This window comes from Conger conger, chromosome 2 (assembly GCF_963514075.1).
Source record: "Conger conger chromosome 2, fConCon1.1, whole genome shotgun sequence".
Classification (NCBI taxonomy): Eukaryota; Metazoa; Chordata; class Actinopteri; order Anguilliformes; family Congridae; genus Conger; species Conger conger.
In genome coordinates, this window is record NC_083761.1 from 67,723,975 (window position 1) to 67,751,141 (window position 27,167).

At 40.5% G+C, this 27,167-nt stretch overlaps 2 protein-coding genes and 1 long non-coding RNA gene across 8 annotated transcripts; all 3 read left to right on the top strand.

The window, feature by feature from the left end:
• Positions 1 to 1,748: 1,748 nt before the first annotated feature.
• On the top strand, positions 1,749 to 6,900 carry LOC133122563 (uncharacterized). Of its 2 annotated transcripts, XR_009708117.1 has the most exons (4): positions 1,749 to 1,806; positions 3,281 to 3,376; positions 4,184 to 4,498; positions 5,680 to 6,900. It is a non-coding gene; the product is annotated as an uncharacterized LOC133122563 (long non-coding RNA). The 2 variants fall into 2 exon arrangements; XR_009708116.1 differs by having other exon boundaries at positions 3,281 to 4,498.
• Positions 6,901 to 9,621: 2,721 nt separating this feature from the next.
• On the top strand, positions 9,622 to 13,030 carry LOC133122293 (uncharacterized). Its single transcript, XM_061232201.1, has 4 exons — positions 9,622 to 9,846; positions 10,983 to 11,336; positions 11,892 to 12,016; positions 12,238 to 13,030. The coding sequence occupies exons 1-4, from the start codon at positions 9,690 to 9,692 to the stop codon at positions 12,328 to 12,330; spliced, it is 729 nt and encodes a 242-aa protein (XP_061088185.1). The 5' UTR covers positions 9,622 to 9,689; the 3' UTR covers positions 12,331 to 13,030.
• Positions 13,031 to 14,712: 1,682 nt separating this feature from the next.
• Positions 14,713 to 26,456, top strand: fdxr (ferredoxin reductase). 5 transcript variants are annotated; one of them, XM_061231550.1, is made up of 13 exons: positions 14,713 to 15,136; positions 15,362 to 15,451; positions 16,090 to 16,187; positions 17,014 to 17,109; positions 17,765 to 17,887; positions 18,001 to 18,114; positions 18,233 to 18,334; positions 19,972 to 20,079; positions 21,130 to 21,214; positions 23,850 to 24,034; positions 24,748 to 24,919; positions 25,475 to 25,648; positions 25,860 to 26,456. In XM_061231550.1, exons 2-13 carry the CDS (start codon positions 15,373 to 15,375, stop codon positions 25,988 to 25,990), a joined length of 1,467 nt encoding a protein of 488 aa, XP_061087534.1. In that variant the 5' UTR covers positions 14,713 to 15,136; positions 15,362 to 15,372; the 3' UTR covers positions 25,991 to 26,456. The 5 variants fall into 5 exon arrangements, with proteins under 5 accessions (XP_061087534.1, XP_061087533.1, XP_061087537.1 ...); XM_061231549.1 differs by having other exon boundaries at positions 14,713 to 15,451; XM_061231553.1 differs by lacking the exons at positions 14,713 to 15,136; positions 15,362 to 15,451 and adding an exon at positions 15,459 to 15,479.
• Positions 26,457 to 27,167: the final 711 nt, after the last annotated feature.

A 27,167-nucleotide genomic window follows, 5' to 3' on the forward strand; every position in this document is an offset into this window, starting at 1 on the left:
TCATTTCAGGTCCTGCTACAGGGTTCAAGTCAGAACTTTGAATTGGCCACTCAGAATTGAGCATTGCCTTGCTGCATACATAATCCAGTTGCTCTTCAGTTTCAGTTCATGGACAGATGACCGGACATTCTCCTTCAGAACATTCTGGTACAGAGCTGGTTTGAATAATGGCAAGTCCTGGTCCAGAGGTCGCAAAGCATTCACACCATAACTTTCACTATTGGTACTATTGGTGTGATATTGAAATATTGAAACTATTGAAATGCTGTATTTGCTTGCTTACTTCCTGGATTCGTTGTTGTTACACCCTTGGAGAGATTTAACTACCAATATATCCAACTACTCAAAATTATAAGTAACTGGAACATTACTCCAAAAAAGCATGTTTTAGGATAAGTAAATGGATTGACACCAATTACTTTGGAAAAGGATACAAGATTTAATCACCATCCTTTGTCACAGGGGTTTTCAACCTTTTAGGACACGCACACCCGCCCCCCGTTTGTAAGTTTGAGCTGATGCTCAAATGACTGAGGATTGATTTTATTCAGTGGTAGGAGTAATGGAGTCCAGGTAAAGTAGGAGTAAGGATGTGTATCCACCTGCAACAACATAGCGACAACATGGAGCAGTCAGATGGATGTTAGAATGGAGATCAAGCAGTGAGAGGAGGAGGAAGAGGAGGTGGAGGTGATCAATGGAATGGCAGATGACAAGTACTCCTTCAGAGAGGTGGTCTTGTTTCTCGTCTTAGAGTTGGGGGTTGGGGGGGGGTTCATGTGGTAGAGGACATTCTTTCACTGCAGGATATTTTTCCCACTTTGTACCAATAATTTTGTTGCTATGATTACAGTTCATTATAATTGTTTTTCTAAATTCTTCTTACAACTCTGCTTGGCACAACAGTTCATTTCATTCATAAAATGGATAAAAACTACAAAACCACTGCAAACATGTCCCAAAGGAAAAGCACCAGCACTAGAATATTTTGTGAACAATGATCTAAAAAACACTAACAACCAGTGGCATTACAGTAGATGCACTATTTTCTGTCAGTGATTTTCAAATTGGACTAGAAATGTATAGTTTTTGTTGGTTCAGCCTGAGTTTTTGTAAAATCAATGAAAAAAAATCTTCTAAGTGAAAAGTTAAAAAAAAAGTTTTTAAAAAAAAATGCTTGTTTGCAAATGTAAAAAAAAAAAAAAGAAACTGAAACAAACCCACAGTATGTTGTAATTACATATTTATTTTACAGTATTCTGATTTTGTTCAATGATTCCACTCTCTTCTAATGTTTCCACTATTCCTTTTATTTAGAACCACAAAAAGACCATATTGAAACCTGTATCAAGTATTTTTTCCTGCTATAGTAAAGTATTGTAAAAACAACTAAACAATGAAGCTATAGGTATCTTTTGTGTGGGCGATCTAAACAAATGTTCCTGTAATATTTAATGAGAAATTAGGAATTTGAACCAATGAGCTTGGAAGTGCAAGCTCTGAATATAGATATGAATGCACAATGCATGTTTTGAACAGGCGAACAGGCTGTGTTACAAGTGCTTACCATTTTGAGTGTTCAAAATTCAGCACAAGCTGGTGACATTAGTGATTATAAAAAGACTGTAAGCCAAGATGCAGTAGAGTGCATGGAGGAGTGTACACGCCTCAGTTACCATGGGGGGGCGCATGAGACCCAGTGATAAGTTGAGATGCAGTTGAAAGAGAAACTGGGTGGAAGTGAGAAACCTGCCCAGCTCCATACAGCAGGAGATTTCCCACTGAACAGATAAAACATCTGAAGTTGTGAGTATCTCTTGAATTTTGCTTTTCTTCTTTGGTCAGCCCAGAAACATTGGACATATCTGAATCGGCTGAAGGATTGTGATTTGGCCAATGGTCGTCATGGTCTGGGGCAGTTATTTGTAATGAGTTCAGAATGGATTTCAAGAGTGCAGTGTTCTGGTGTGCTCTGTCTCTATGCCTTTCCTTTGCTATTCTCCCATCCAAACATTGTGACAATTAAATGAGTGCTATTTTATTGAGGATTGTGTCACATTTGTTTAATTTTTAATAGGCTCCTAATCTTCAACTTAAACTTGCTTGAGAGTTTTTCTCCACACTAATGAGTTTTATTTTGGATTATTTTCTTCTTCTTTGTTTTACCTCATGTGCTATCTAGGGGCTCAGGGCTGATATTTCCCCCCTTTTCTTCCCTTCTGTAAGCATCTTTGTGCTATGCAAATACAATTGAATTGTATATAACTTTTTACATGCTCAGGCATTATTGTTTTATTTCAGTTGTCATTTTGGATTGTTATATAGTAAGCAAATTTGTTTGGTTTATTTTGAGACATTTTGAGGTATGTTCTCTGTTTATTTTGTGTCCATGTGATAAACTAATAATAATGTTAGCACAGATTTTTACTCAGCACAATGCATTATGACAAGATAGTAGTAATAGTCGTATTATGCTAAGATTCATAATTAATAAGTGAATGAAATACACAGCTGATAGATATACTGTGGCTTCAGAAAGTAATCAGACCCCTTCACTTTTTGCACTTTTTTGTGTTGTAGATTATCGATGGATACAATTCCCACTTTTGCGCACCAATCTACACTCAATAGCCCATAATAGCAAAGGGAAAACATTTTATTTACATTACGTTATAAAGTGGGTGGCTATTGACATCGGCTACATGATCGTGCATGTACTACAGGTGTGACACTTTGATACACCCCGGGCGGTGTACCTTCCGACTGCCAGATAACTGCCATTAATTCCTGAGCCAATGTCACCCCTCTTTCTTGAATTTTTCTGGTATTGGGAGACAAACAGAGAAAATAATAAAAGTTCTTATCAGTTCTTGCCACTTTGATTCCTATTTACACTCTGCAGATATGTTTTTTTCTGGATGAAATCTTTTTTTGTTTACGGTAAAGTACTGTATATAGAGAGGTAAAATTAATTTATTTCAGTGTCTTTATTTCATACTACTACAGTCCTGTCTGTTAAATGTTTGCTGTTGTAGTGTTACAGTACATCCCAATGAATCTGTTCAGTTGCAATGGCTGTCACCCTCTAAGGATGAATGGGTAATCCTCTGACATAATGACAGGGCAGCGCTGCTGGTGACTTGCAGTGACTAGCAGTATGTGTTTTAGAAAAGAACACATTCGACTGCAACTAGATTACAGGTGCTACAGTGATGGGACAGACATCGGACATTCCAACATGGGGATGACACTGCATCTTTACTTCTGTTATTGTTTCTAGGTACTCTCAACTGAACGAATACATTTTCTGAAGAGATGATGTCATTACTGTGTCTGTGTACAGCTGTCTTGAGCGTCCTGTCAGTAACTCTAGCTGGTGAGTCTCACCATCTTAAGCAATGAAATTAACACTTTTTATCTGAAAATACTTTTTGTCAGGTTCTGTGTTTTGTTTCCTGATCCCTAGCATCCCAAGTGTTTTCGCCTCTTGTTTCCCTCTGTGACCACCATAGTCTGTTTCCAGTTTCATTCCCTCGTTCATTTATTCCACCTGGGTCTCATTTTGTGTCTCTGCCTCCCCACTCCTTATATGTACTTCCTTCCTATCTCTTACCATTCAGTTCACCTGTTTCTCATTGTGTGCTTGTTAGCAGTCTATTTAACTATATTACTATATATACTATATTCCGCTCCACTCCACTCCACTTTTGGAATTTACGGTTTTTGATCTCTGCCTGGCTTCTTTGAATCTGCTTTGGATTCTTTGGATTTGTACCTCTCCTTTTCTGTCTCCTCGGTTTTTAAACTCTGCCTGTTTCACGATTACTCTCTGGCTGCCCCACATGTACCTGTCAGCCTGGATCTCGACCATTGCCTGTTTGTGGATTACGTTTTGGATCTGCCCCATGTCAATAAAGCCTGCTATTACATTATCCCTGAGTCTGCGCTTGGCTCCTCTGTCCTGAAACCCTGACAGCTTTTGAATACTTGAGCATAAACCTCAGCCTGTAATGCCAGCTCTTTTAATATACTGCTGAAATAACCTTGTTGGCATAGTCTTTAGAGTTTATATGTCTTTCTTTTTATCATTTCAATTGGAACACAAGCAGAGGTTATTCCAACGATTATTAAATACCATTTGCATGCTATGTTTACTAATATCTTAATGCATTTTGTTTTTCAGGTGAAACTGTTGTGTTGAACTGTGGTAAGGTGTACTGTGCAGCAGAATGTTGCAATGCAATGGTGGATTGTACTGTCACGTTAAAAGAAAATTGTAGCATTAACATTGTGTGGGAGAAAATGTGTTCCTGCAGTGAAAATGGTACCTGTGGTTCTCAAAGACGCTTCAGATGTATCCGGAAGCAATTGAACAGCACCTATTGGAAATTCACTCTTCTTATAAACAACCCAACGAAGCAGGATGGAAAGATTTATTCTGTTGTTGTTCAGACTACTTGTGGAATGCAAAAAACACCTGTCGACTTCTCCGTCACAGGTGAATATACAAGTGTTAAAAGTACTCTTCATCTTGAACCAGTCATTAGTAACCAGTTTCATTTGGATACAACTTTACAGTACAGGTTAATTAGAGGGTATTAGCTTAATGTCGGGTAATTGGTGTAGCACTTACAGCTTTTTTATATGTAGTCCTCCATGACCACCCACCCCCACAACCCATTTTAGGGGAGTATAAGTAATTGGCACATTAACATAATCTTACAAAAAGTTGTCATATTTATTATCTGGCTGTGAATCTTTTACATGTTATGACTGGCTGAAGTCAACCTGCAACCCATAGACATCACCAGATACTGTGATATCTTTCCAGTTGAATGAATATTGACAATTAAGATTGTGCAGCCTGTGCATTAGAACCAAATATATTTTTGCTGATGTTAAAATGTTTGCCTCTTGTAATGAACATTTGAGGTTATGCTGGCATAGTCTGCTCTTTAAGGTAGTCTTTGATACATCAATGCCAACATCCTGGAGTGTTCATGATCTGTTTGACAGTTGAAAATAGTTTAAAAATGAATCTTCTGTCACCCACTACAATGGTATTCTGTGGTCTACTAGATTGTTTGATATTGCTGAGCTCACCAGTATTCTTGCTTTATGACAATGTATCAAGCAGTACATCTTGAAGCATCCAATATTTTGGAAATGTATCTGATAAATTACATTTGTCAGTCTCGTGGTGGCTTGCTTTAGTGGTATTGACACTTCGTCCTCATGTTGAGAGACAACATCAACAAATGCAAATGTCACACCTAGAATCAACTCTAGATCTTTTGTAAGCTTTCTTGTGCATGACCTAATAATGAAAGGAACAGAAGAGGAGCAAATAGTCCAATTACCTTTGGCCCCCTAATATGGGGGACTAAGTATAGAAAAAGGGCTGTGATTCCTTCACTAATCACTCAATATGGATGTAAATACTCTTTTTGGTTGAGCAGGAAAAATCCGCTTCATATTTCACACTAGATCCAATCTTTATTGTTGCTGAGGCAGCACGCTTGCTGACAGTCAGTGTTCTAAAAAACATTTACATTTAATGCCATCCTTAATACCTCTTAAGAGGGGTCATATGAAGGTGTGCATGTCAGTATCAAGGACAATCAGCTCATTCGATAATAAAGTAAAATAATAATGTTCTCTTACTCCCTTTGCCCATAGGTGTCTGTCCAACGTCCGGAGAATCCGACCCTTCCTCACTACCTATTCTATGCTGCTCCTCGTACAAGCAATGGTCCTGTCCCTGGATTATTGCAATTCAATTCATGATTAGCCTTGTATATGCCATAGATTATAATGGCCCTTATATATAGTTATATATAGATATTGTTGTATTGTATTAGATATTATATTGCTGTACTCTGGGTTTTTCCGCTGCCAACTATGCTATGCTAGTTTGTAAGTTGATGTATTGTTCAAGTGTTCCAATTGTATCTGTATAGTCACGCTAGGACTCGGAATAAGAGACTCTGGATAAGAGTGTTGGAAAACATGGGAGGCAAGTCCACTACAGCCAACCCCCCCTGAAGCATCTCACTTTTTAGTTGGTCAGCTTGTTGGACAGAAGAACACTAGAGATGTTTTAAATGTAGCAGATGCATTGCTTTTGTTAACAGTTGTAGCTTGAGCTATAACTGCATTACCCACATGAGGATTGGATACACTTGTCGGGGAAGCAAGAATTCGTTAAAAAGTGTTTAAAATGGCAACTTAAGAACCCAGCAGTTTTAACCGTCAACACCCGTCAAAAAGTCCAGCACTCTGAATACTGAACACTGAAGTGTGCCAACAGTTAAAACACTGGCCATTATAATTTATCAGTATTTTGTCTTCTGAATACCCCTTATTGGCCCTACTGTAAGACCAGAATGTGCTAGCTGAGAAGCAGAGATATTAAGGTCAAAGGCTGTTTGTCTGCTGGGAGAGAGACAGAGAAAGACTCCTAGTAAGCAATTCAGATAGTGGTCTAATAGTAATAAGGATTAACACTAAAAGGTTATTTGTAATCATGTGATTGTCTTTATGTTAACACACATTGTCAATTAATAATCAATTGAGAAAAGTACACCTTACCCCTTACACCAGTTACAAAGGAACTTAATGGAAGACCATACCAATTGTTGTGTGACAGCCAAACATTCCAAAAGACCAGGGCTCACCTGCATACATTGAACAGTTGTTAGAAAAAGGGTTTTGACAATACTTCTGGTACTGTGCTACTGTGGAGAGAAACATTGTTGAGTTGCTTTATCCCAAGCAGGCACAAATAAGTCCTCTAATGAACAAAGCCATAATCTTGACTACTCTGCAAACCTCTTGGAGACATTGAAGAGTGATTTTCTGAGATAAGAAGATTGTTTCTTTTCTGATTGTGATTTTTTTAAACAATTTTTATTCATTAATTCCCTCGGGAATAATGTCTCCGCCTCTTTCTCTTAATTTATGAACGTCCAGTCCAGCCATATGTAGTACTGGGTACACATGACCTCATTTATCAAACATGGTTTTATTTGAATATACACTCAGTGAGCATTTTATTAGGTATTTATGAGACTTATTGGTCTTCTGCTGCTCTCGCCTCTCCACTTTGGGGTTTGACACATTGTGTGTTCAGAGATGCCCTTCTACATACCACTGTTGTAATGCATGGTTATTTGCATTACATGTAACCTTCCTGTCAATATTCACACACAGATGCTCAGACATGCTCTCTATTTCTCTCTCTCTCTCTTTCTCTCTCTCTCACTCTCTCTCTCTCACACACACACACACAAACACATACACACACTCACAGTGGACTGCTATGCTGTTGTTAATATCACTTGCTTCATATCTAGGTAGTGCATGCAAGGCAGGCTGTAGTGGGGAATGGAGAGAGAGTTCTGCAGTTTAAAAATTCCCGGTGATGCTAGCATGTAGCACTGCTGTACAAACATATGTTAATCGATAAACAAAATGTGCCAAAATGTATTTATCTCTCTAGATTGGGGTCGCAGCCAAATGTTTTGGACTACATTATATACATTATACATTAATGGCATTAGGCATTAGGCACTCTTATCCAGAGTGACATACAGTTGATTAGACTAAGCAGGAGACAATCCTCCCCTGGAGCAATGCAGGCCTTGCTCAAGTGCCCAACGGCTGTGCGGATCTTATTGTGGCTACACCGGGGATTAAACCGCCAACTTTGCGGGTCCCAGTCATTTACCTTAACCACTACGCTACAGGCCGCCCTACTAAACAGCAGTGAAAAGGAGCTCAGAGCTTGACCTTGGGTGAAGTTTAAGTGTAACTCCAGTAAGCTGCAGTGTGTGGGACTCCCACGATGACGTCTCTAGCCCCCATTGCATTACATTACATTATATTATTGGCATTTGGCAGACGCTCTTATCCAGAGCGACATAAAGTTGATTAGACTAAGCAGGAGACAATCCTCCCCTGGAGCAATGCAGGGTTAAGGGCCTTGCTCAAGGGCCCAACGGCTGTGCGGATCTTATTGTGGCTACACGGGGATTAGAACCACCAACCTTGTGGGTCCCAGTCATGTGCCTTAACCACTACGCTACAGGCCGCCCCATCATTCTTTAGTTTCGTGGTCATGCAGCAAAAATGAATAAATACACAATTATTGTGGACAATCTTTTAAAATGTGATATTGTGTTTATCATCACATTACATTAAAGGGGCAGGTCACCCAAACAATTTCCTCGGGTAGGTTGCCTCTGCATGCTTGCTTGGTTTGCACAATTGCACTCGCCCTCCACCACCCCAGCTACCACCTGTTGTTTGTATATGCTTCTAGGAAGTGCGGGGTCCAGTACTCCCCTGTTTAGTAGGGGAGATGTATTGTGCTCCCTGTAGATAGGGCGGTGCACAAAATGGCTTGATGATACAGTAATAAATATAGTAGGCTGTGCTGCATTTATTTGATAAGCACAAATTGATTGTTTAGGAGAGGAGCTGAATAAACATCAGTGTTTAAACTAGGTTGAGCTGAAGGTGCAGCAGAGTGGGAAAGGCCCCATAACGTGCATTGCAGTGTTTCCCGCAATGGTTTAATTAAGGCAGGCTGCTTTAAGGGCCTTTGAGTTTAGAGACTGTACAAGACAAGACAAGGCACCCAAGGCTAGATAGCACAGTCACCACTGACATGATCAACAGGAGACTGGGAGGCTCATTCATGTACCATAGTGTGTCAACTTAACCAAATTAGCCATCCAGCACCCCCATTAAAGTGAGTTTAATGATTGGTGATTTGGTGATGACAATGGGTTGCAGGCTTGATGCAGTTATTGCAAGCAAGTTATGTGCTCCCAAATATTAAGTGTTATTTGTTTTTACCTAAACACTCGCTGTTCCAATAATCACCTAAAAATTTGGTTTGTTTTAAGTTGTTTAACAAACCTAAATAAAAAGTACCAGGAAATAAAAGCTGAAATTGAGATCTGTCATTTGATGAACATTTTTTGACCTCAAACTTAATTGTCTACAGTGGATTGCAAATACAAAGGAATTGACCTTGCTGTTCCAATCATTTTGGAGGGGACTGTACATATTTTTATGGTAACAATTAAACATGTTTTATATATTACTGTTTCCTGTTTTGCTTACTGTTATCAAACATGCACTAGATGAGTGGGATTATAATGTATGACTGTAAAACATAATATTTATGTATTATTTTGGAAAATTATACTTGTTGGCTTGTGTTTGTGCATGTGCACTCCCCAAAACGCATAGTCACGTTTTCGTTTCCTACAGATACATAAACAAGTTGACAAAAAGGCTTTCAGCATGCTCACGTCTGCCACGTTTTTGTTTGAATTGGAACACTTCCTTGACTTAAAAACCACAATGAATTTTATGCTGTTAGATTTCTGTTCATATACCTGTTCTCTGATTTATGTTCATTTTTGTTCATATACCGTCGGCATGTTTGATACATTTTATGAATAATCCTTCCTTTTTGAGTAAGAGCTATGACACCTTTTGATGATACTTTATTTTATTCTAAAATTTGGATTTGACCCAACATTTGCCTAATCTTCAGTAAACTCATTGAAGTACTGCAGCAGGAAGCCGCTGAAAATACTTAACAGCAAGCAGAGCAGAGCAGAAAAAACAGAAGAGAAACCACATTTCCTGAATGCAGTAGCGGGGCGGGGGAAATGATTATCTTTTTATTTATTTTTACCTGTGATGTGAAGCAAACACGAGACAGAGCCTTGACCAGACACACGTTGGGCACAGGTATCAGAATGGAGGCTCTACTGTGGACCAGTGTGCTGGGACTCCTCTCCACTCCAGTCGGGGCTACAAGGGCAGGTAAGAGTGATCAGTGCACACTGCATCTTTCACTGTGAGGAATCAAACGTGTGGGCAATTACATTTCTGTTTGCAGATGCAGCGGTATACAGTACAGGACATCACCCTGGATGTTTATGTCAGAACAAAAAGTGTGCTTAACACAATGGGTTCACAGGTTATATTTTATTAGATTTATACAACATCACTCCAAAGAGATGCAGAGAATAAAAGAGGTTCTAGGGCACATTTGAATTGTCAATAGATAAATAGCCAAACTTGTGTCTCTGTGATGACAAAATGCCTAACTCTGAGGAAAGGTGGACACTGTAATATGCTTTGGACAGTGTTAATTACAGCACTTTAATCAGGTGAATCAGGCCAGCTATGCAATCATATGTAGAAGTATCTCTGCAGAAAGACGGGCGCTTTTATCAGACGTTGTCATTCATTGTGAAACTTCTGTATTTATTTATAATTCACAAGAGGCAACTGCAAGAGAAAGAAGCATTGGCCTTGGACAAACATAGATTTCCTTTGCAAACAAGAACAATTTGAAAAGCAGAAGCTAGAGTGTGGACGGAAGTTTTGGGGGGAGGTGTGAATCTTCTGAACATAACTTTGTGCTTGATGGAGACAGGTGTGATGACTCATACCCTGTCAGTGATGAACATACATTTTGAACATACATCTTTTAAAATGAACACATTCCACAACACTTAACTTGATAAGGCAGATGCACTAAACCCTTTATGCCCTGGTTTATACATTTATACATTTTAATATTCATATATTTAGAAAGTATTTCAAACAAGTCATTGTGTTCTGTGTCTGGACTACAGCCTAGTGGCTAAGGTGCTTGACTGGATTCTAGAAAGGTTGGTGGGTCAAGCCCCAGTGTAGCCACAATAAGATCAGTGTGGCTGTTGAGTCCTTGAGCAAGGTATTGGTCCTCACATTGCTCCAGGGGGGTCAACATCAACTGTAAGTAGCTTTTAATAAAAGAATCAGCTAAATAACTGTCATGTAATGTAGATATATAACTCAATGCAAAATCAGAAGAACAAAAGATAATTATGTGAGAATTACACAAAAATATATTGAATTGTGTTGGCCTAACATACGTTTGCATGTACTGTCACCTCTCCTCTCTCCAGACTCACCTGAGGTTTCCCAGAGCCCAAATGCCATTTCTCTCATGAAGGTGAATTCCACAGCTGAAATACAATGTAGAACCACTTTGGGAAATACAACAGGGCTCTACTTGAAAAGACGGTTCTCTGAGGAAACGGAAGTGCTATACATATCAACGCCTACTGGAAAAATCACCATCAACCGATTATACAAGCACAGGCTGTCTGTGGCAGGTGAATGCTGTGACTACATGTTACAGCTGTCCCAGCTGGGCGTGAATGACACGGACGGTTACTACTGCTTGTGGAGCACACGTGACGTGGCATCTCAGAAAGTGTTGAGATACGAGAGCAGGGACACAATCATCATCATCCGAGGTACACAGGGAAACGCATTTCAGAGAGTTAGCCAAGGTTGAATATGGTAGTTTGGAGTTACTAGGAACTCCTCAAAACTACTTCTGCATTAGATCAGCTGCTCATTCAGCATTGTTGCCTGCGCAGTATTGTGTGTTGAGCATGTCCTAGAAAACCCTTGTCAGTTCTAAACAAATGTGTCAGCTCAGATGTGAGCAGCAACCAAGAAGTGACCACATTCACAACACTGTGGTATGAGGGTCTAACTTATCAAATCACACCAATTCAGTCAGTGTGTTATCTGAGCGCTGCTGAAACACATGCATCTCTAGCATGGATTTCAGAGGGATAGTCTGGATAAAGGGCAGATGTACAGTAGATGATAAGGCAATTTGTGGTATCAGTGCAGTGTATGATTGCACAGGTATGAATATCTCAATTTCCAGCACTGTGACCAAAAAAGGCAATGCACAGCATGAGATACACATGCCTTTAAAGGAATTAGAAACTCTAATGAAATACTGAGACAGTGCCTTTTGTCAAAGTGATCTTTTGTCATTTCCTTCCCCCATTTAGAGAAGGACCCAAAAGACTGTAACAGAATTCATAGTCTGCAACACATCTTGTTCATTCTGAGCGTGACAACCAGCGCAGTTGTGGTCGGTATCTTCCTTGGTGTACTGGTGTGGTGGTGCAAAAGTGTGAGTCAGATAATGTGTCGCCGATTTTTTACATTACACCCTTCATGTCCATTCTACTGATGGAATTTCCATTAAAAATCTTTAGCATCAATATCATCAAACTTACTGAACATCCCTGCTTTCAATTTTGCTGTCTGTTTATTCTTTGTCTTTGATATACCTTTTGTCCTCAATAATGAGTAGTGGTTGAATTAATCTCTCGGTTTCCTGTTCCCTCACAGACCAAAAAAAGCTACAGGCCGACCCAGCCAAATCAGGGGCATCACCACCTCTGCCCCCAACACAGTAACCGACTGACGTATTCCAATAACTGAGTTACATTTTTCCTATCTTATAAATATTACTTCAAACACATGGTGGCTAGATGACAGCTTTGTGCTTTTCTTTCTCAAAGTTTCAACAAATTGATGTCCTATGTGCTGTTAATTGTTCAGTATTGTGTAAGACGTCTTAGCCACTGCTTATGTCATGTAGGGTTATTATCTCCAGAATGGCAATTTCAGTACCTCATTTAATAGTGTGTGGGATGCGTGTCGTTATACTTTGTTTTGTGTGCGTCAGTCACCTCAAATATCAGAAATCAATGTCAGCAAAAGTCTGTCATTTCTCAAAAAACGTTCACCACATCCTGGTCCACCATGCTCAGTGGCTTATCTGTAGGAAAATACATTTTGTGCTGTGAAAGTGTGCTGAGTGTAGCTGAACAGAAAACATCTTCTGGAATGTCTTCTGAGCTTTAGCAAGATTTAAAGTGAAGGAAGAGGGCCCACATCTCATTTTATTTTTAACTAAAAATCAAACAATACAATAACAACATAAACAAGAGAAAGCTATGCTTCTCCCTGAATGTTAGGCCCTCTCGTAGGTAGAGAGGCTAATAGTTTGACTGACTGAAGAAATTTTATGATAAAGCCAAATCATGATCATCTGAACCTTTTTTTTTTTTTCTACGCACATGCTCAGCAAGTTTATATGTTTTCTTGTACAAATAAAATGTCACATTGTCCTTCAAAAGTTGATGTGTGTATCTACTACTTCCATGAACGTGGAAATTTTGTCGCAGTTTGCATTTGTATCACAAAGTATCAGCACAAAGTATCAGCTTCACACAATATGGTCAGTCAAATATGAGTTATTGATGTTGGTCCCAGAATTTCCATATTTTACATCCCTAATTTATTTTAAGATGAGGCTATATCTACACTCCTTTTCATAAGTATTGGAACAGCAAGGTCAATTCCATTATTTTTGCTACACACTAAATACAATTGAGTTTGAGGTCAAAATATGTACATCAAATGACAGATCCGAATTTCAGCGTTTATTTCCTGATATGTTTTTATCAAGATTTGTTAAACAATTTAGAACATATCACCATTGCTATCATACCACCCAATTTTTAGGTGAGCAAAAGTATTGGAACATGTGACTGACAGGTGTTTCTTGTTGCCCAGATGTGTCCTGTTAGATTTACTGGTTAAACAATAAATAGTTCTGAATGTCTACTCTTGGATTTATCCTTGGGCTTTGTCTGTAAAGACTACATTTGTGTTAGAAAAGATAAACCAGCATGAAGACCAAAGCAAGCCATTTTGAAGAGCGGAAATCGATCAGAGCCATTGAAGCGTTGGGGATAGCTTCTACAACTACAATGTCCTGAATAACAAAGGAACCACTAGCATACTGAGCAACAGGTTGACCAAGGAAAACAACAGCAGTTGATGACAAACAGTGTGAGAGCTGTGAAAACCCCCAAAACAGTCTCCACAGGGCAAGGGTGAAGGTATCTGAATCACCCTTTCAAAGAAGACTAGAGCAGCAATATAGAGGCTATACCACAAGATGCAAACCACTTATCAGTAGTAAGAATCAGAAGGCGAGATTACAATTTGCAAAGAAATACAGAGATGAGGCACAAAAGTTCTGGAAAAAGTTGTATGGACTGATGAGACCGACATTAACCCTCTACAAAATGGAAAGGCCAAAGTGTGGAGAAAGTCGGGATCTACTCATGATCCAAAACATACAAGCTCATCTGTGAAGCACGATGGAGGAAGTGTCATGGCTTGGGCTTGCATGGCTGCTTCTGGAGTGGGCTCCCTAATCTTTATTAATGATGTAACTTTTGATGGTAGCAGCAGGATGAAAATGTGTCCAAACTAATTTGGAAGAACTTCATCATGTAGCAGGACAATGACCTAAAACACACTGCCAACACCCGGAAGCCTGGAAAAGTATCACAAAAGAAGAATGCGATAGTTTGGTGATGACAATGGGTCGCAGGCTTGATGCAGTTATTGCAAGCAAGTTATGCGCTCCCAAATATTAAATGTTATTTGTTTTTACCTAAACACTCTCTGTTCCAATACTTTTGCTCACCTAAAAATTGTGTAGTCTGATACCAAAGGTGCTATGCTCTAGGTAGTTTAACACATCTAGGTGTATTTCATGTATTACAAAACAAAGGAATTGGCCTTGCTGTTCCAATACTTTTTGAGGGGACTGTATATTTCTAGAGGCATTGACTACAGTTACTGCACAGCAACTAGAATAGCAAAGCACATGTCCTTGATGAGGGAGAGAGGGTGTCAACTACACTGGTGTTATCTCCAGTGAGTCGTGTGGACTAGCCTGATGTCAACATGTCGAGGACAGCACAAAGTCTAAAACACACGAAAGCGGAACTATCATTTATGCTTTTTGTTTCTACAGGACTGAACACGCGCGGGACGGTAAAACAATTTAGCAAACGTGAACGGCTTCATTTTTTTAAACGAATTATTGGACAAGTGTCTTAGAAAATATAAGGCATATCTTTAGGGTTAGTACAGTATATACTCACGTAATGAGCTAACGTTACGTGCATAACATTGTTAGCTAACCGGTTATTTGAATTATTAAAATTATTACAAACATAGACTGGAACTAACTAGCTGGCCACACCGAAAGTCGTCCGCTTGGTTAGCTAACGTTAGTCGCCTTTGCAGGCAAGTCTTTAACTGTAGCAAGCGAGGACAAAGTAGTTAGCTACATTAGCTAGTCTAGCTAAGTTGCAGTGCCATAGCTAGCTGTGCAACGTTCATTCATTAGACTAGCCAAGTGCCGCAATCAACAAACAAGGTAACTTCGCTTGCTAGCAAGTTCTTACATATCTGTTGCAATAACGTTAGAGGTAGCTAGCTAGAACACTTACACAATCAACAACGTTAGACAATATGACTATATTTATCTAACGTTAGCAAAAGGAGCTTCAGTGCGTGAAAAACGGTTGGTAGTGAATTTTATAACGAGTAAAAACAATGTTTAACTAACACGACTGCATTTGAAAATAACCAATTCCATAAGAAAACGTCGAGATGAATACGTCCAGAGTGTTCGGGTTCAAAACGATGAAAACACTATTAACAAATCGTTCAAGGGCTACAATAACCAGTGGTGAGTACCCAGTACACAGTTACACGAGGTATGTCACGTGACGGATGTGGGTATCTGTTGAACGGGAAGTGAATTGTCTGTTTGCGGTTCATATTTTTTCCTATTTAACTGAAACATTTGGAAAGAGTTGCCCGTTTCGATGAAAACACTGTATTAATGAAAATAATTTCACAAGTGATAAGATTATAACCCGTGTTAGATGTTTGCCAGGTTCATTGCAGATGATTTGTGATATTGAAATAACTTGCTCAAAAGATCCCTTTTAGTCTGCTTAGATTCACTTTCACTCACCTCGAAAACTTGTCTGCTTGGGAGTCTGATAGAGTCATACCTTTGTCTTTGCATGGTATGAAAGATTAGCTGGTTTACCTGTGTCAGGACCATAATGGGGCGGCCTGTATTGTAGTGGCTAAGGTACATGACTGGGACACGCAAGGTCGGTGGTTCGATCCCTGGTGTAGCCACAATAACATCTGCGCAGCCGTTGGGCCCTTGAGCAAGGCCCTTACCCCTGCGTTGCTCCAGGGGAGGATTGTCTCCTGCTTAGTCTAATCAACTGTACGTCGCTTTGGATAAGAGCGTCTGCCAAATGCCATTAATGTAATGTAATGTAATTGATTCTGTTCTGTTTTGCACAGGATTGCGTAGGCTGGCATGTACACCTAGCTCCTGTCCCAGGGTGTGTATTGTGGGTGGAGGACCTGCAGGCTTCTACACAGCACAGCACCTACTGAAAGTGAGAATTCCTGCAATAGTCTTCACAAGGGCAGAGAAAATCATATCATAAATGTCTCTTTTTTCGTATGAAAGGAAAATGTGCCACATTGGATTCAACAAACGCTTTTACTGTAACTTTTGAAAACTTTCCTAAATGAAGAGGCCATTATAATACAATATTGGTACTGTGGGTTCTGACAGATAGATGACCAATCAGATTAACAAGAACAAGGCTGCAAGGCTCTCCATAGGAAATTAATGGAATGTTTGTTTACATGATTCTTAGGATAGGTCAGGACCACTCGTAAATTTTGTTTTGAACAAAGAAAAATATGATACTTTTTTTTTTAATTCATTTGTAAGGGACCATGTACAATATTACACATAAATGTTGCCATTAGATGTATTGTACCAGATTTAGCTTCAGCTCATTTCCGTTTTTTACGACATATCATCTTAAAACTCCCAAGCTGCGGAGTGGTGAAGGACAGGAGAGAGTGAGAGAGCATCTTCAGTATCTTCAGGCTTCATTTCCTTGCTTGTGATGGCACAAGTTTGGTTCTATCTATGCAAGATCTATTCTGTTTTGGCCCTGTTGTTTTTGTAGGTACCTAGCAGCTGCAATGTTGCAAAGTGTAACTTTATATCTATTGTACTGAAGAATACTACATTAATTTAAAAAGTTATAGCAGGAAAAGTTGTCTACATTTATAGTGGCATTGCATACAAGTTCTAAAATCACAATTTGATTACCTATTCGAGGAGTCTAATCAAATAGATCCCAGGTCACCAACAGCCATTTTCCATGATAAACATACTGATAGTTGTCTCTTCTCCTTTTGTAGGCTCATCCAGCCATGCAGGTAGATATATATGAGCGGTTGCCCATACCCTTCGGGCTTGTGCGATTTGGTGTGGCACCTGACCACCCAGAAGTCAAGGTAAAAGCCCTTTCTTCCTTCTTGTAATCTTTAATGTCAGTTTAAACAAAAGGTGAATTTCATCTGCAATGGATGTCAGTGTCACTAAGTTAGGTTGGCCTGGCCTGGGTTAGGTTGGGTTTGTTTCTAGTAGAGTGTGCATTTTATCATGGAAGCTGAAGGGTAATTATGGCCCGGCTCTGCTCTCCAGGTCATACTGCAGTCTGCTCTCCCGTGCACTGCTCATTGCTCTGAGAGCCCTTCAGCAGTCTGTGCTCTGCACAGATCTGTGACATGCACCGATTCCTCAGAAGTTGCATGTCTCTGATACAGTATTGTGCTTAGCCTGTGTGCGTGGTGTGTGTGTGCACGCGTACATACGCGCACTCGCATGCACCGCATCCAGTTTGTCCAGTCCAGAGTGTTATGGACTTATGTACAGCCTAATCTTGTAGCTTGGAAACATCAGCCGTGGTCTACAGATGAAGTCCCAGTTCTGTGCCGAACATAGACAGAAAAAACGCGTCACTTAAGATTGCAGAGGACCAGGAAAATTCCTTTCCTTCATGTACTTCTGAATGCCCATCAATAAAGTACTGCCCTGGAGTATAAGGTAACTGAGGTCCAACTGTGTTGCTCTTGTCTTGTCTCTGTCTCCCTGTGTCTCATGGTGTAGAATGTCATCAACACTTTCACTCAGACTGCTCAGCATGAACGCTGCTGCTTCCATGGCAACGTGACTGTGGGAAAGGACGTGAGTGTGGAAGAGCTGAAGCAGGCTTATCATGCTGTTGTGCTGGTGAGGTCTCATCTCTCCTATTTACTCACAGGAAAGCACTGAGCTTGAGGGTGTGGTTGGGCAGCCTTCATAAGTCCTGATTTTGTGTGTGTGTCCGTGTGACATATTTGCAGAGCTATGGAGCTGAGGGGAACCGCCTTTTGGGGGTTCCGGGTGAAAATCTCTCGGGGGTTTACTCTGCTAAGGACTTTGTGGGGTGGTACAATGGGCTCCCTTGCAACAAAGACGTAAGTTTGCCCCCAAATCTCATATCCACACAATTTTTGTGGAATAGCTCTTGATATTAGAGTAGTAGCAGATATTGAGCATGACATCACATGTTCTGGGTTTCTGTTTTGTGTCCAGCTGTGTCCCGACCTGAGCCATGAAACGGCAGTTATTCTGGGCCAGGGGAATGTGGCTCTAGATGTGGCCAGAATACTGCTTTCTCCCCTTGACATTTTAACGGTGAGAACAGGAACTTCTATTGGGCTGGTGTGGTATATTTGTGTGAAGGTCTACTGATATGATTGCAGAAGAAAGCTGTTTAACTACTGTGTGAAGATGTGTGCCAATGATGTTGCAAGCAAATGTTTCTAATCCCCCCCCCCCCCCTTTCAGTCTTGAATGGAAATAAGACCAAAACTTAAACACCAGCAATTGAAAGTGAATATATATTTTTCATAGAATGTATTTTTCATGGTCAGTTCATTTTTGTGCTGGTATTAAGTTGGTCAAATGCTGTCTGATGGACTCATTTTAGCTATCCCATCATGGTAGATTATATTTTATACTGTAAATGTCTCGTTGATTCACTGTTAATCACCCACCACTCTTGCCCTAAATAGGGCAGCATACTAGTAATATGGATCATTTTCATAGAATGTAAACCACATGATTTATAGAACTTTTAGAATCTCTTAATGAAGCATAATATTTACAGTTCATGGGTTTAATGTACAGTATGCAGCCATTGAATAATCCGCAACCCAATAATAATTTTGATGAATTACTTCATTTAATTACACAGTAGTCAGAAGACTGAGGCTTGTATTCAGTCAGCATTGTCGTGAAGTACGTAAGACACAAAAATGCAAGCATCACACATTCTCTTCAAAAAAATCAAGTTGAGTGATTTCTGAGCCTGTGCTTGTGAGGGAAAATAATCTTTCTTTCCATCGTTAGTCAAAGTTAAAGACAATATTGATTGAATCCCAGCATATGTATTGGACAATTGGTCATATACAGTATATGTTATATTATTTGTTTTATTTTTTCTGATTAAGATATAGAAAAGAATGTGGAATCATTCACATTATCATAGAAAAACATGTGAACACTTGTTCATTTTCTTCGCTTCAAGTCACAAATACTTTTGATCAGAAATTTTCCACAACATTGCTGCTGCCTTGGCATAGTCATAATAAAATGCAAGGCTATGTCATAACATGTTTTTTTCCTGACAGTTCCCCAAACAAACATTCCAGAGTACTTGGAGGCAGCACAGTACAGTGCTGTAGGCAAATTTCAGTGCTGTTGGATTCGCATGCCATCTGTTGTGCAGCTGTTTCCATTATTCAGTTTTCATTATTTATCCGTTAATGTTTAAATGTGTTTAGGACATTTCCTCCGAACAGTTTTATTAACCGTCTAGCACAGGAGTGTCCAATCTTATCTGATATGGGCTGATATGAGCGCACGTTTTTGTTTTAGTCCAGCACCGAGACACTTGATACTTAGTTGAATGAGGTGCTGGGCTGCACCAAAAGCGGCCCATTTTGGATAAGCTGGACACCCCTGCTCTAGCACGTTTGTACTGCGCCGTTGAACACTACCCTGTGATGTGGCTGCCGAATCATGTGTCGAGTAATCATTCTTTGGAAAGGTACTTTGTGCATCGGACAATGAGAATGGGAATCTCTTCAATGTCAATCACTTCACCGCAAATTATATTTAATGCATTTTCTTGCTTCCAATAAGTTGTAGCAAGTCAAGTCGGTAATTATTGGCTCCTCCTAAGATATGACCAAGCATGAGGAAGTTGACATGGGATGTGCTGTATGAGAGCTGAGTCTGGTTCTTCACTGTGTCCATCTGCTGTACAGAAGACAGACATCACACAGCCGTCCCTAGAGGCCCTGGCTGGCAGTAGGGTGCGTCGGGTTCTGATAGTGGGCCGGCGCGGGCCCCTTCAGGTGGCCTTTACCATCAAGGTAAGCTGACAACTGCCAGGTGCCAACACATACAGCTCCCATCCGTTTTCCAGCGTCAAGAAATCTCAGGGCTGTTTGTGCAGGGTAGCTCCAGGGTAGCAGAGTAGAGTAGAGTAGGTTGTCTGAACAAAAACACAATGAAAAAGGATAACTGTTAAAAATCAGAGTAGGTTATGTACAGCCTAATCTCGTAGCTTGGAAACGTCAGCCGTGGTCTACAGATGAAGTTACAGTTCTGTGCCGAACATAGACAGAAAAACCGCATCACTTAAGATTCAGCTCACAGCTCCCATCCATTTCTGAATCTGGGGGCTGAAACAGGCCAGTTTAGCACCAATATGATTGATCATGAACCAATATTGATTATTGAGTGATTTATACCTGCATCATATAAATATATTCACGAAATTCCAAAATTGTACAATTTACAATGTTGGCATTTCGCAAACACTTTTAACCTAAGTGACTTTCAAATGAGCATCTGACAATGTAAGCAAACCACTTGAGATGGGCATAGTTACAATCATGCCACATGCCACAGTTAGGAAGCACGCCTCAAGCCCTGTTTGATAAAAAGAGATGAAGGTTATTTCAGAAAAAATTTATCACTGGAAGCCCTGCATAAAGTTGTACATGTAAGAAAAACAAACTGAACAGAAAGTGGAAACCGAAAGGTTTTTATGGTATTACCGTAGTCTTTACCCTTCGGTTTTCCAGCATTATTATAATCTTTCATCTGTTGGGGAACCTTTTTGAATGTATAGATTTTTCATCACCCTCCAGTTCACCAAATACAAGCAGCTTGGAAAATCATGGGTTCCCTAATCACGGCCAAGTCTACGGCCTGATCTGCCCAAAAATGTCACCGCACTCTTTTTACCTGAAAGCGTATTTAATGTCGTCTGTTCATAAATTAAGAGATGGTGGTGGACTGATAAATTATGTTCAAGGGGGCCACGCCAGGTTCATCACCACTGCATTAGTAAACTGGGGTATCTTTTGAGTGCTGCTGACCGCGTTGTTGTCCATTCATTGCACCCTCCCTCGCAGGAGCTCAGAGAGATGGTGAACCTGGCTGGTACCAGACCAGACATGGTGCCTGCAGACTTTAAAGGCATTGCAGAAGTACTGAAAGGTAAGAGCATAAAGGTGGGGAGCAGGGGACTAGAGTGAAAAGAGAGGCCTGATGAGAAGTCCATGGGGTCCCCGTATACATTTGGTTTAAGAACTTGTGAACAGTGTTGTATCTGGTCCCAGAGCCTAGACTCAAATCCTGACTGTGCCAGGGCAATCAAATGTTTCCACCACATTGCTACCTAACAGCTTTTGCATGGCTACAGGCTACCTGTAATGATGCGCTGCTCTGTTCTGCAGTACAGTAGTCCAGGTGACTTAAGTAAGGGTGCAGAGTCAAATGGGTAATCTGTTGCCTTCAGAGGTTGCCGACACATATGTGGAAGGGGTCTGGAGTTGTGACTAGACTTTTGAAATCAGACAGGAAAACAGGAACACAATTCACATATTGGTTTCCCCGCCATGAAAAGACAAGGCGATTTTCAGGGTTGTTTCTACTTTGCAAACATATATATATTTAAAAATTAAAAAAAGTCTATGACTACTTTTATACCATACTGTATACTTCGGATATACTTCAGCTATACTGCATGAAATATTACATTGATGTATTTGTATGTAATCATTTTTTACCATATGTATATGTGCTGTAGATTTACACATATCATAGACCTACGTATGTATTTGAATAAACCGTAACCGTCCCTGAAGCCTGGCACTGATCCTCTGACTCCGACAGCCTTGACCACGTCAGTATTTCATCTCACTTGCTGATAACGAGCAAGGTCTACAGCAGTGGTTCCCAACCTCGATCCTGGGGGCCCTCTATGTATGCTGGTTTTCCAACCACACAATTTCGACAAGCTTTTCATGTCTCAAGCAATCATTTACCCTCTTAAGGCACGTTGTGTCCTAAATAGCTAAGCAGGCCATGGAGAATAACAGTATTATGTTCATGATGAGCGCAGACTCGGAATCTTCAAATATTCGTCTATCCTTCAGCTATAAACCCATTAACCGTCACAATGAGAAAATATGAAAAATAATTCAAATCTACCCGAGTCTGGTCGCATTTCCTGTTGGTCCTCCACATTCTTATTTGCTGGTGCATCAGCTGTAGCTTCGCCGATGAAGTGGTGAAAATGACATATCGGTTAATTGCCCGTTCCTAAGCCCCGCCCACTCTAGCAACCTCGGTTCGGAACTCAGTGAGTCTAAGTTAGGCTGCAGCCTACATGACAACATTTTTTTAGGCTACAATATAATACAATCATTTATCTCATAAAATCAATTACTCAAAATCCATTCACTGAAATTGGCCTACATTGAAGACGTCGGAGATTCATGGGATTAATTATTGTGACTAATATAAAATAGAGCAACTAATTTTTATTCGAAATACAGTAGTGTCATGTTCCAGTTTATTCTCCTTTGCTTGTTGCTGGCGTCTGCACACATACATTTGCCGGTAGCTCTACCTTCATCTTCCTCTCGCTCTCCCTGTCTCTCAAATCCTCTCCCTCTCTCCCCCACCCTCTCTCTCCTATCCCCTTTCTCTCTCCCATCCCCTCTCTCCCTCTCCCTCAAACCCTCCTCCTCTCCCCCTCCCTCTCTCTATCCCATCCCCTATCTCCCTCTCTCCCTCTCTCTCTCTACCCTCCCTCCCTCTCTCTCTCTCTCTCCCCCCTCGTCCTTCCTCACCCTCCCCCAGTTGTTACTGGAAATCAGATATCATTTCAAGCCTGTATCAACCACCAGTCACGGCCTTTGTAAAAGTGGAGCCACTCTAAGCCATAAAAGGTGGCGTGCATGCAATTATGATATTTTAGCTTTCAAAAAATAAGTAGGCCTAAATTATCCGATCTACTTGGCAGTTTATTTTGTAAGCGGCCGCTTCCTCGTGTTCTGTTCGGAACACAGTGAGGCTGCAGGCTACATGACAAAATTATTTGGGCTACAACACCTACCCCATTGTTTCTTCTCACCTACCTTAATTATATATAATCACATGGGGAAATGACCGATTCCAGCAGAACGATCATTCAATGATAGTTTTTCTCCTGAGGAATGTGCTTTATGGTAATGGTTGCGTACAGAATCAATAGCACATTAGGTGAATCTTTGATTCAAAATTGTCTTCAAACTACTGGAAGTACAAAATTGCATCTAACACAATGTAAAGAGTGTATCTCAGTAATAAACACAGAATAATAATCAAAAAGAAATGTGTTTTTTATTTTCACGGCACAGCTCCACTGGAGCATCAAACATTGAACGCTGAGGGAACAAATATTTCTGCAGCCCGTTACTTCTGAACAGTCCATATCTGTTACAATACATCTGTGTATCCATCTATGTCTGATGGAAATGTAATACTTGGCAAGAACAACTTTTTTTTCAGCTTCTTGTTGATTGGACCTTTCCCAAGCAAATTTAGTGTGAATAGAATAGCAATCACACACAAACACCACAAACATCAACAGCTGTCCTGCCTGCTCTTTCCCAAGCCTCTTTCCTAAACTCTCAGTTGTGTACTCATTTATTTATAAATAACTCAATGGGCGTGTATGTGTGACCTCACGTGGGCATGCATGTGTGACCTCACGCGGGCATGCTTTGACCTCACGTTGGCGTGCATGTGTGACGTAACGTGGGCGTGCGTGTGTGACGTAACGTGGGCGTGCGTGTGTGCTCAGACCTCCCCAGGCCGAGGAAGAGGCTGACAGAGCTGATGATGAAGGCAGTGCGGGAAGCCCCTTCGGGCGAGGGGTCCACCTCCCGCCAGTGGGGGTTCCGCTTCCTGCGTAGCCCGGTGGAGGTTCTGCCCACCCCTGATCTGACCCAGACCGCAGGCATCCGGCTGGGCATCAACCGTCTGGAGGTACGGAGGACCTGTTACAGTACATGCCAATTACAGTATTTACACTTTCCAGTGCACACAGCTGTGACCAGCCATTTTGATTCTTATACAAAAAGGTTGCCCTCTTGCCACCATTTTATATACAAATGCCAATGCCACTGAAAATGTCACATGGGCAGACCAGAAGATCCCACAAGCGGTGGGTAACCAATGACATGCACTACAGTCAGTGGCAATACGCCTGGCTCACTTCGAAAAACAAAAAAAAGTATTTTTAGTCTCATATTTAAACTTAAAATCTTATTTCTATAAATGTCTTGCTAAATAAGACATATTATATTGTCTTATTGCATTCTATCCCTGTTTTCATGTTCATTTTAATTTCTTTATGTAAAGTACTTTGAGATGCATTTTTTTGGAGGAAGTTTATTATTATTATTATTATTATTACTATTATTGCCATTGTGGTGAACTCTTCAAGATTTGCCAATGGGGTAAGCATTTCAATTGTCACTTCATTGTAATCGTAAGACTTATCGAGCTTAAAACAAGATAATACTTTCTACCAAAGAGAAAAACATTTATATTTTAAGCATCATTCAAAAGGACTTGTTAAGGCAGGGCTGTGTTGTTTGTGTGCATTCCTGTCAGTGTGTTAGCATGTAGCCTTTTGTCCGTGTCTGAACTTGCCGCTTCATGTTGCTGATCTCTCTGTTTCGGTCTTCTGTGCCCAGGGCTCAGGCGATGGTGCTCGGGCTGTGGCGACTGGCGAAACTGAAGACATTGAGTGCGGTATGGTTATAAGCAGCATTGGGTACCAGAGCCTGCCAATTGACCCCGCCGTGCCCTTTGACCCTCACAAAGCAATCATCCCAAATGCAGTGGGCAGAGTACTGAAGACCTCAGGTGAGGTGGCTTTCTTCAATTCAATTCAATTCAATTCAATTTTACTTTTAACTTAGGATTGCCACAAAGCAGCTTTACAAAAAACCCAAACCTGAGACCCGCTCCCAGAGTTTAACAGTAATCACCTCTAAATCATTCATTGTGTGTCTAAGTTTTGTCCACACAGCAAGATGAAATTGTATTTATTAGGTACATTTAGCACTTATACAAGGAAGCATAAGGAAAAAAGGTACCATTCTGACCTTTGTGGAAAAGTTCATTTCTGAATATGTGAAATGCTATGCTTCTCACAAAGGACCACAGTTTATGTTTGTGGAACAGATGTGCTAGTTCTGCTGTTAACTGTAGACCTCTCATGTTTTTTCTCAAAATTACTTTTTCATACTCATTCAAGTGGTGTACCTACATCCTAAAATCACCTGGTTGGCACTACAGTGCAGTTTTTAAATTGCTCTTGGGTATTAAAGTGCTGTAAGTAAAAGCGGATTCATTGGACTGATCTCCACTCATTTCATTTAGTCTCAACCCCTCTGTGATTTGTCTCAACCCCTCAAGGTTTGTATTGCAGTGGTTGGGTAAAACGTGGCCCCACGGGTGTCATCGCCACCACCATGAATGACAGCTTTGACACGGCCCGGGTGCTTATCCAGGACATAGAGACGGGCATCCTGGACATTTCCACTGCAAAGCCAGGATCACAAACTGTCACTCCTCTCCTACAAAAGCGAGGTACAGCAGTTTCACTGTACGACATAAGCCTGCATTAGTCCAGCGCCAAATGCTCTGTAAATTCATCATCCACACAATACACGGCCTGTTTTGTCAGTTAAAACAAAGATATATGGCTGATTTGTATGTCACCTTTCCTCCCTGTACTCTTCAATTCTGTCTTGATGTTGCTTTTTATTTGGAAATACGAACCAAGTGTGTGTTTTTACAGGTGTGAATCCAGTGTCCTTCTCAGACTGGGAGAAGATCGATGCAGAGGAGATGAAGAGGGGGAGCGTGGTGGGGAAGCCAAGGGAGAAGCTGTTAGATGTGACAGAGATGCTGAAGACCGTACATTCCTAAGAGCCGGGGATGCACTACACTACAAACACAATCATGTCATTGTATGCCAGTTGCAGTCTAAATGATTCATTCCCAAGAATTTTATCTTTATCATTTCCATCCATCACTGCTGACAGCCATTTTTGCTATTACGAGAATTATTAATGATGCTCAGCTTACTGGATGTGATTCTGAAGTTCATTTCTCTGATTAAATTCCCATCATTTCATAACGAAGGACATGCTGGGGAGAGGGACCTCTGGGCTAGAAAAGACCCCACACTGGATGGATGGATGGGCCATGCAGCCAAATATTAGACTTGATTGCCTTGATTTACTTTTTAGTTCATCCGATAACTTCATTTTGCACAGAAGAAAATGGTCATATGTCTGTTGTGAATGGATACTTCTTGCTGCTAGATTTCACCTTTGGAAATAGTCTGCTCTTATTGGGGTGAATGTTAGTAATAAAGTATGTTCTGATTTCACCCCTTAAGTCTCATTTCTGAAAGCATGACCATATTGAGCCCTGTGCTCAGATTACGTTTACACAGCTGACATCTTGGCTCCAGTTAGAAGCCGGATTCTTTCAAACTGTCTGCCAAGATTTAGAGGAGAAATCAAGCTTTAATCTACATCACATTATGTTCCATACATGCTTAAAGTTGAAACAGACTGACATAATTTGTGCCCTATAATTAACCCATCATATCTAGTTGTGTTCAAATAAATAGTGCGTAAAAAAGTTAGTGAAAATTTCGACATTTTTCTCTTCAAACTCAAACACTTACTGTATAAACTGAAGACATTTTTCAAGATTTTAGTTGCATAACCATTGTTGTTTTTCATAATTGCTGCGCATCTGCGTTGCATCGAGTCAACCGACTTCTGGCACCTAGAAACAGGAATTTCAGCCCAGGATGAACAAACTACATTCCACAGTTCCTGTGAATTTTTGCTTCAGAAACAGCATTTTTAATGTCACCCCACACGTTTTCAATGGGGTTGAGGTCGGGGATTGAGCTGGCCACTCAATTAACTCAATCCTTTTTGTCCGGAACCAAAATGTTGATCGCCTACGCGTGTGTTCGCGGTCGTTGACTTGTTGAAACACCCATTTCAGGGGCATTTTCTCGTTGGCATATAGCAACATACGGTAATCTCCACGTATTTTGATGTATTCAAACTGATCCATGATC

What these genes read in the sequence shown, in the direction of transcription:
- LOC133122293 (XM_061232201.1), top strand. Translation starts at nt 9,690, where the DNA reads ATGATTATCTTTTTATTTATTTTTACCTGTGATGTGAAGCAAACACGA. An exon ending in AGTCGGGGCTACAAGGGCAG is followed by an intron (nt 9,847 to 10,982) that starts GTAAGAGTGATC and finishes TCCTCTCTCCAG; the next exon opens with ACTCACCTGAGGTTTCCCAG. An exon ending in CACAATCATCATCATCCGAG is followed by an intron (nt 11,337 to 11,891) that starts GTACACAGGGAA and finishes TCCCCCATTTAG; the next exon opens with AGAAGGACCCAAAAGACTGT.
- fdxr (XM_061231549.1), top strand. Translation starts at nt 15,373, where the DNA reads ATGAATACGTCCAGAGTGTTCGGGTTCAAAACGATGAAAACACTATTA. An exon ending in CTGACCACCCAGAAGTCAAG is followed by an intron (nt 17,110 to 17,764) that starts GTAAAAGCCCTT and finishes CTCATGGTGTAG; the next exon opens with AATGTCATCAACACTTTCAC. An exon ending in CTCCCCTTGACATTTTAACG is followed by an intron (nt 18,335 to 19,971) that starts GTGAGAACAGGA and finishes TCTGCTGTACAG; the next exon opens with AAGACAGACATCACACAGCC.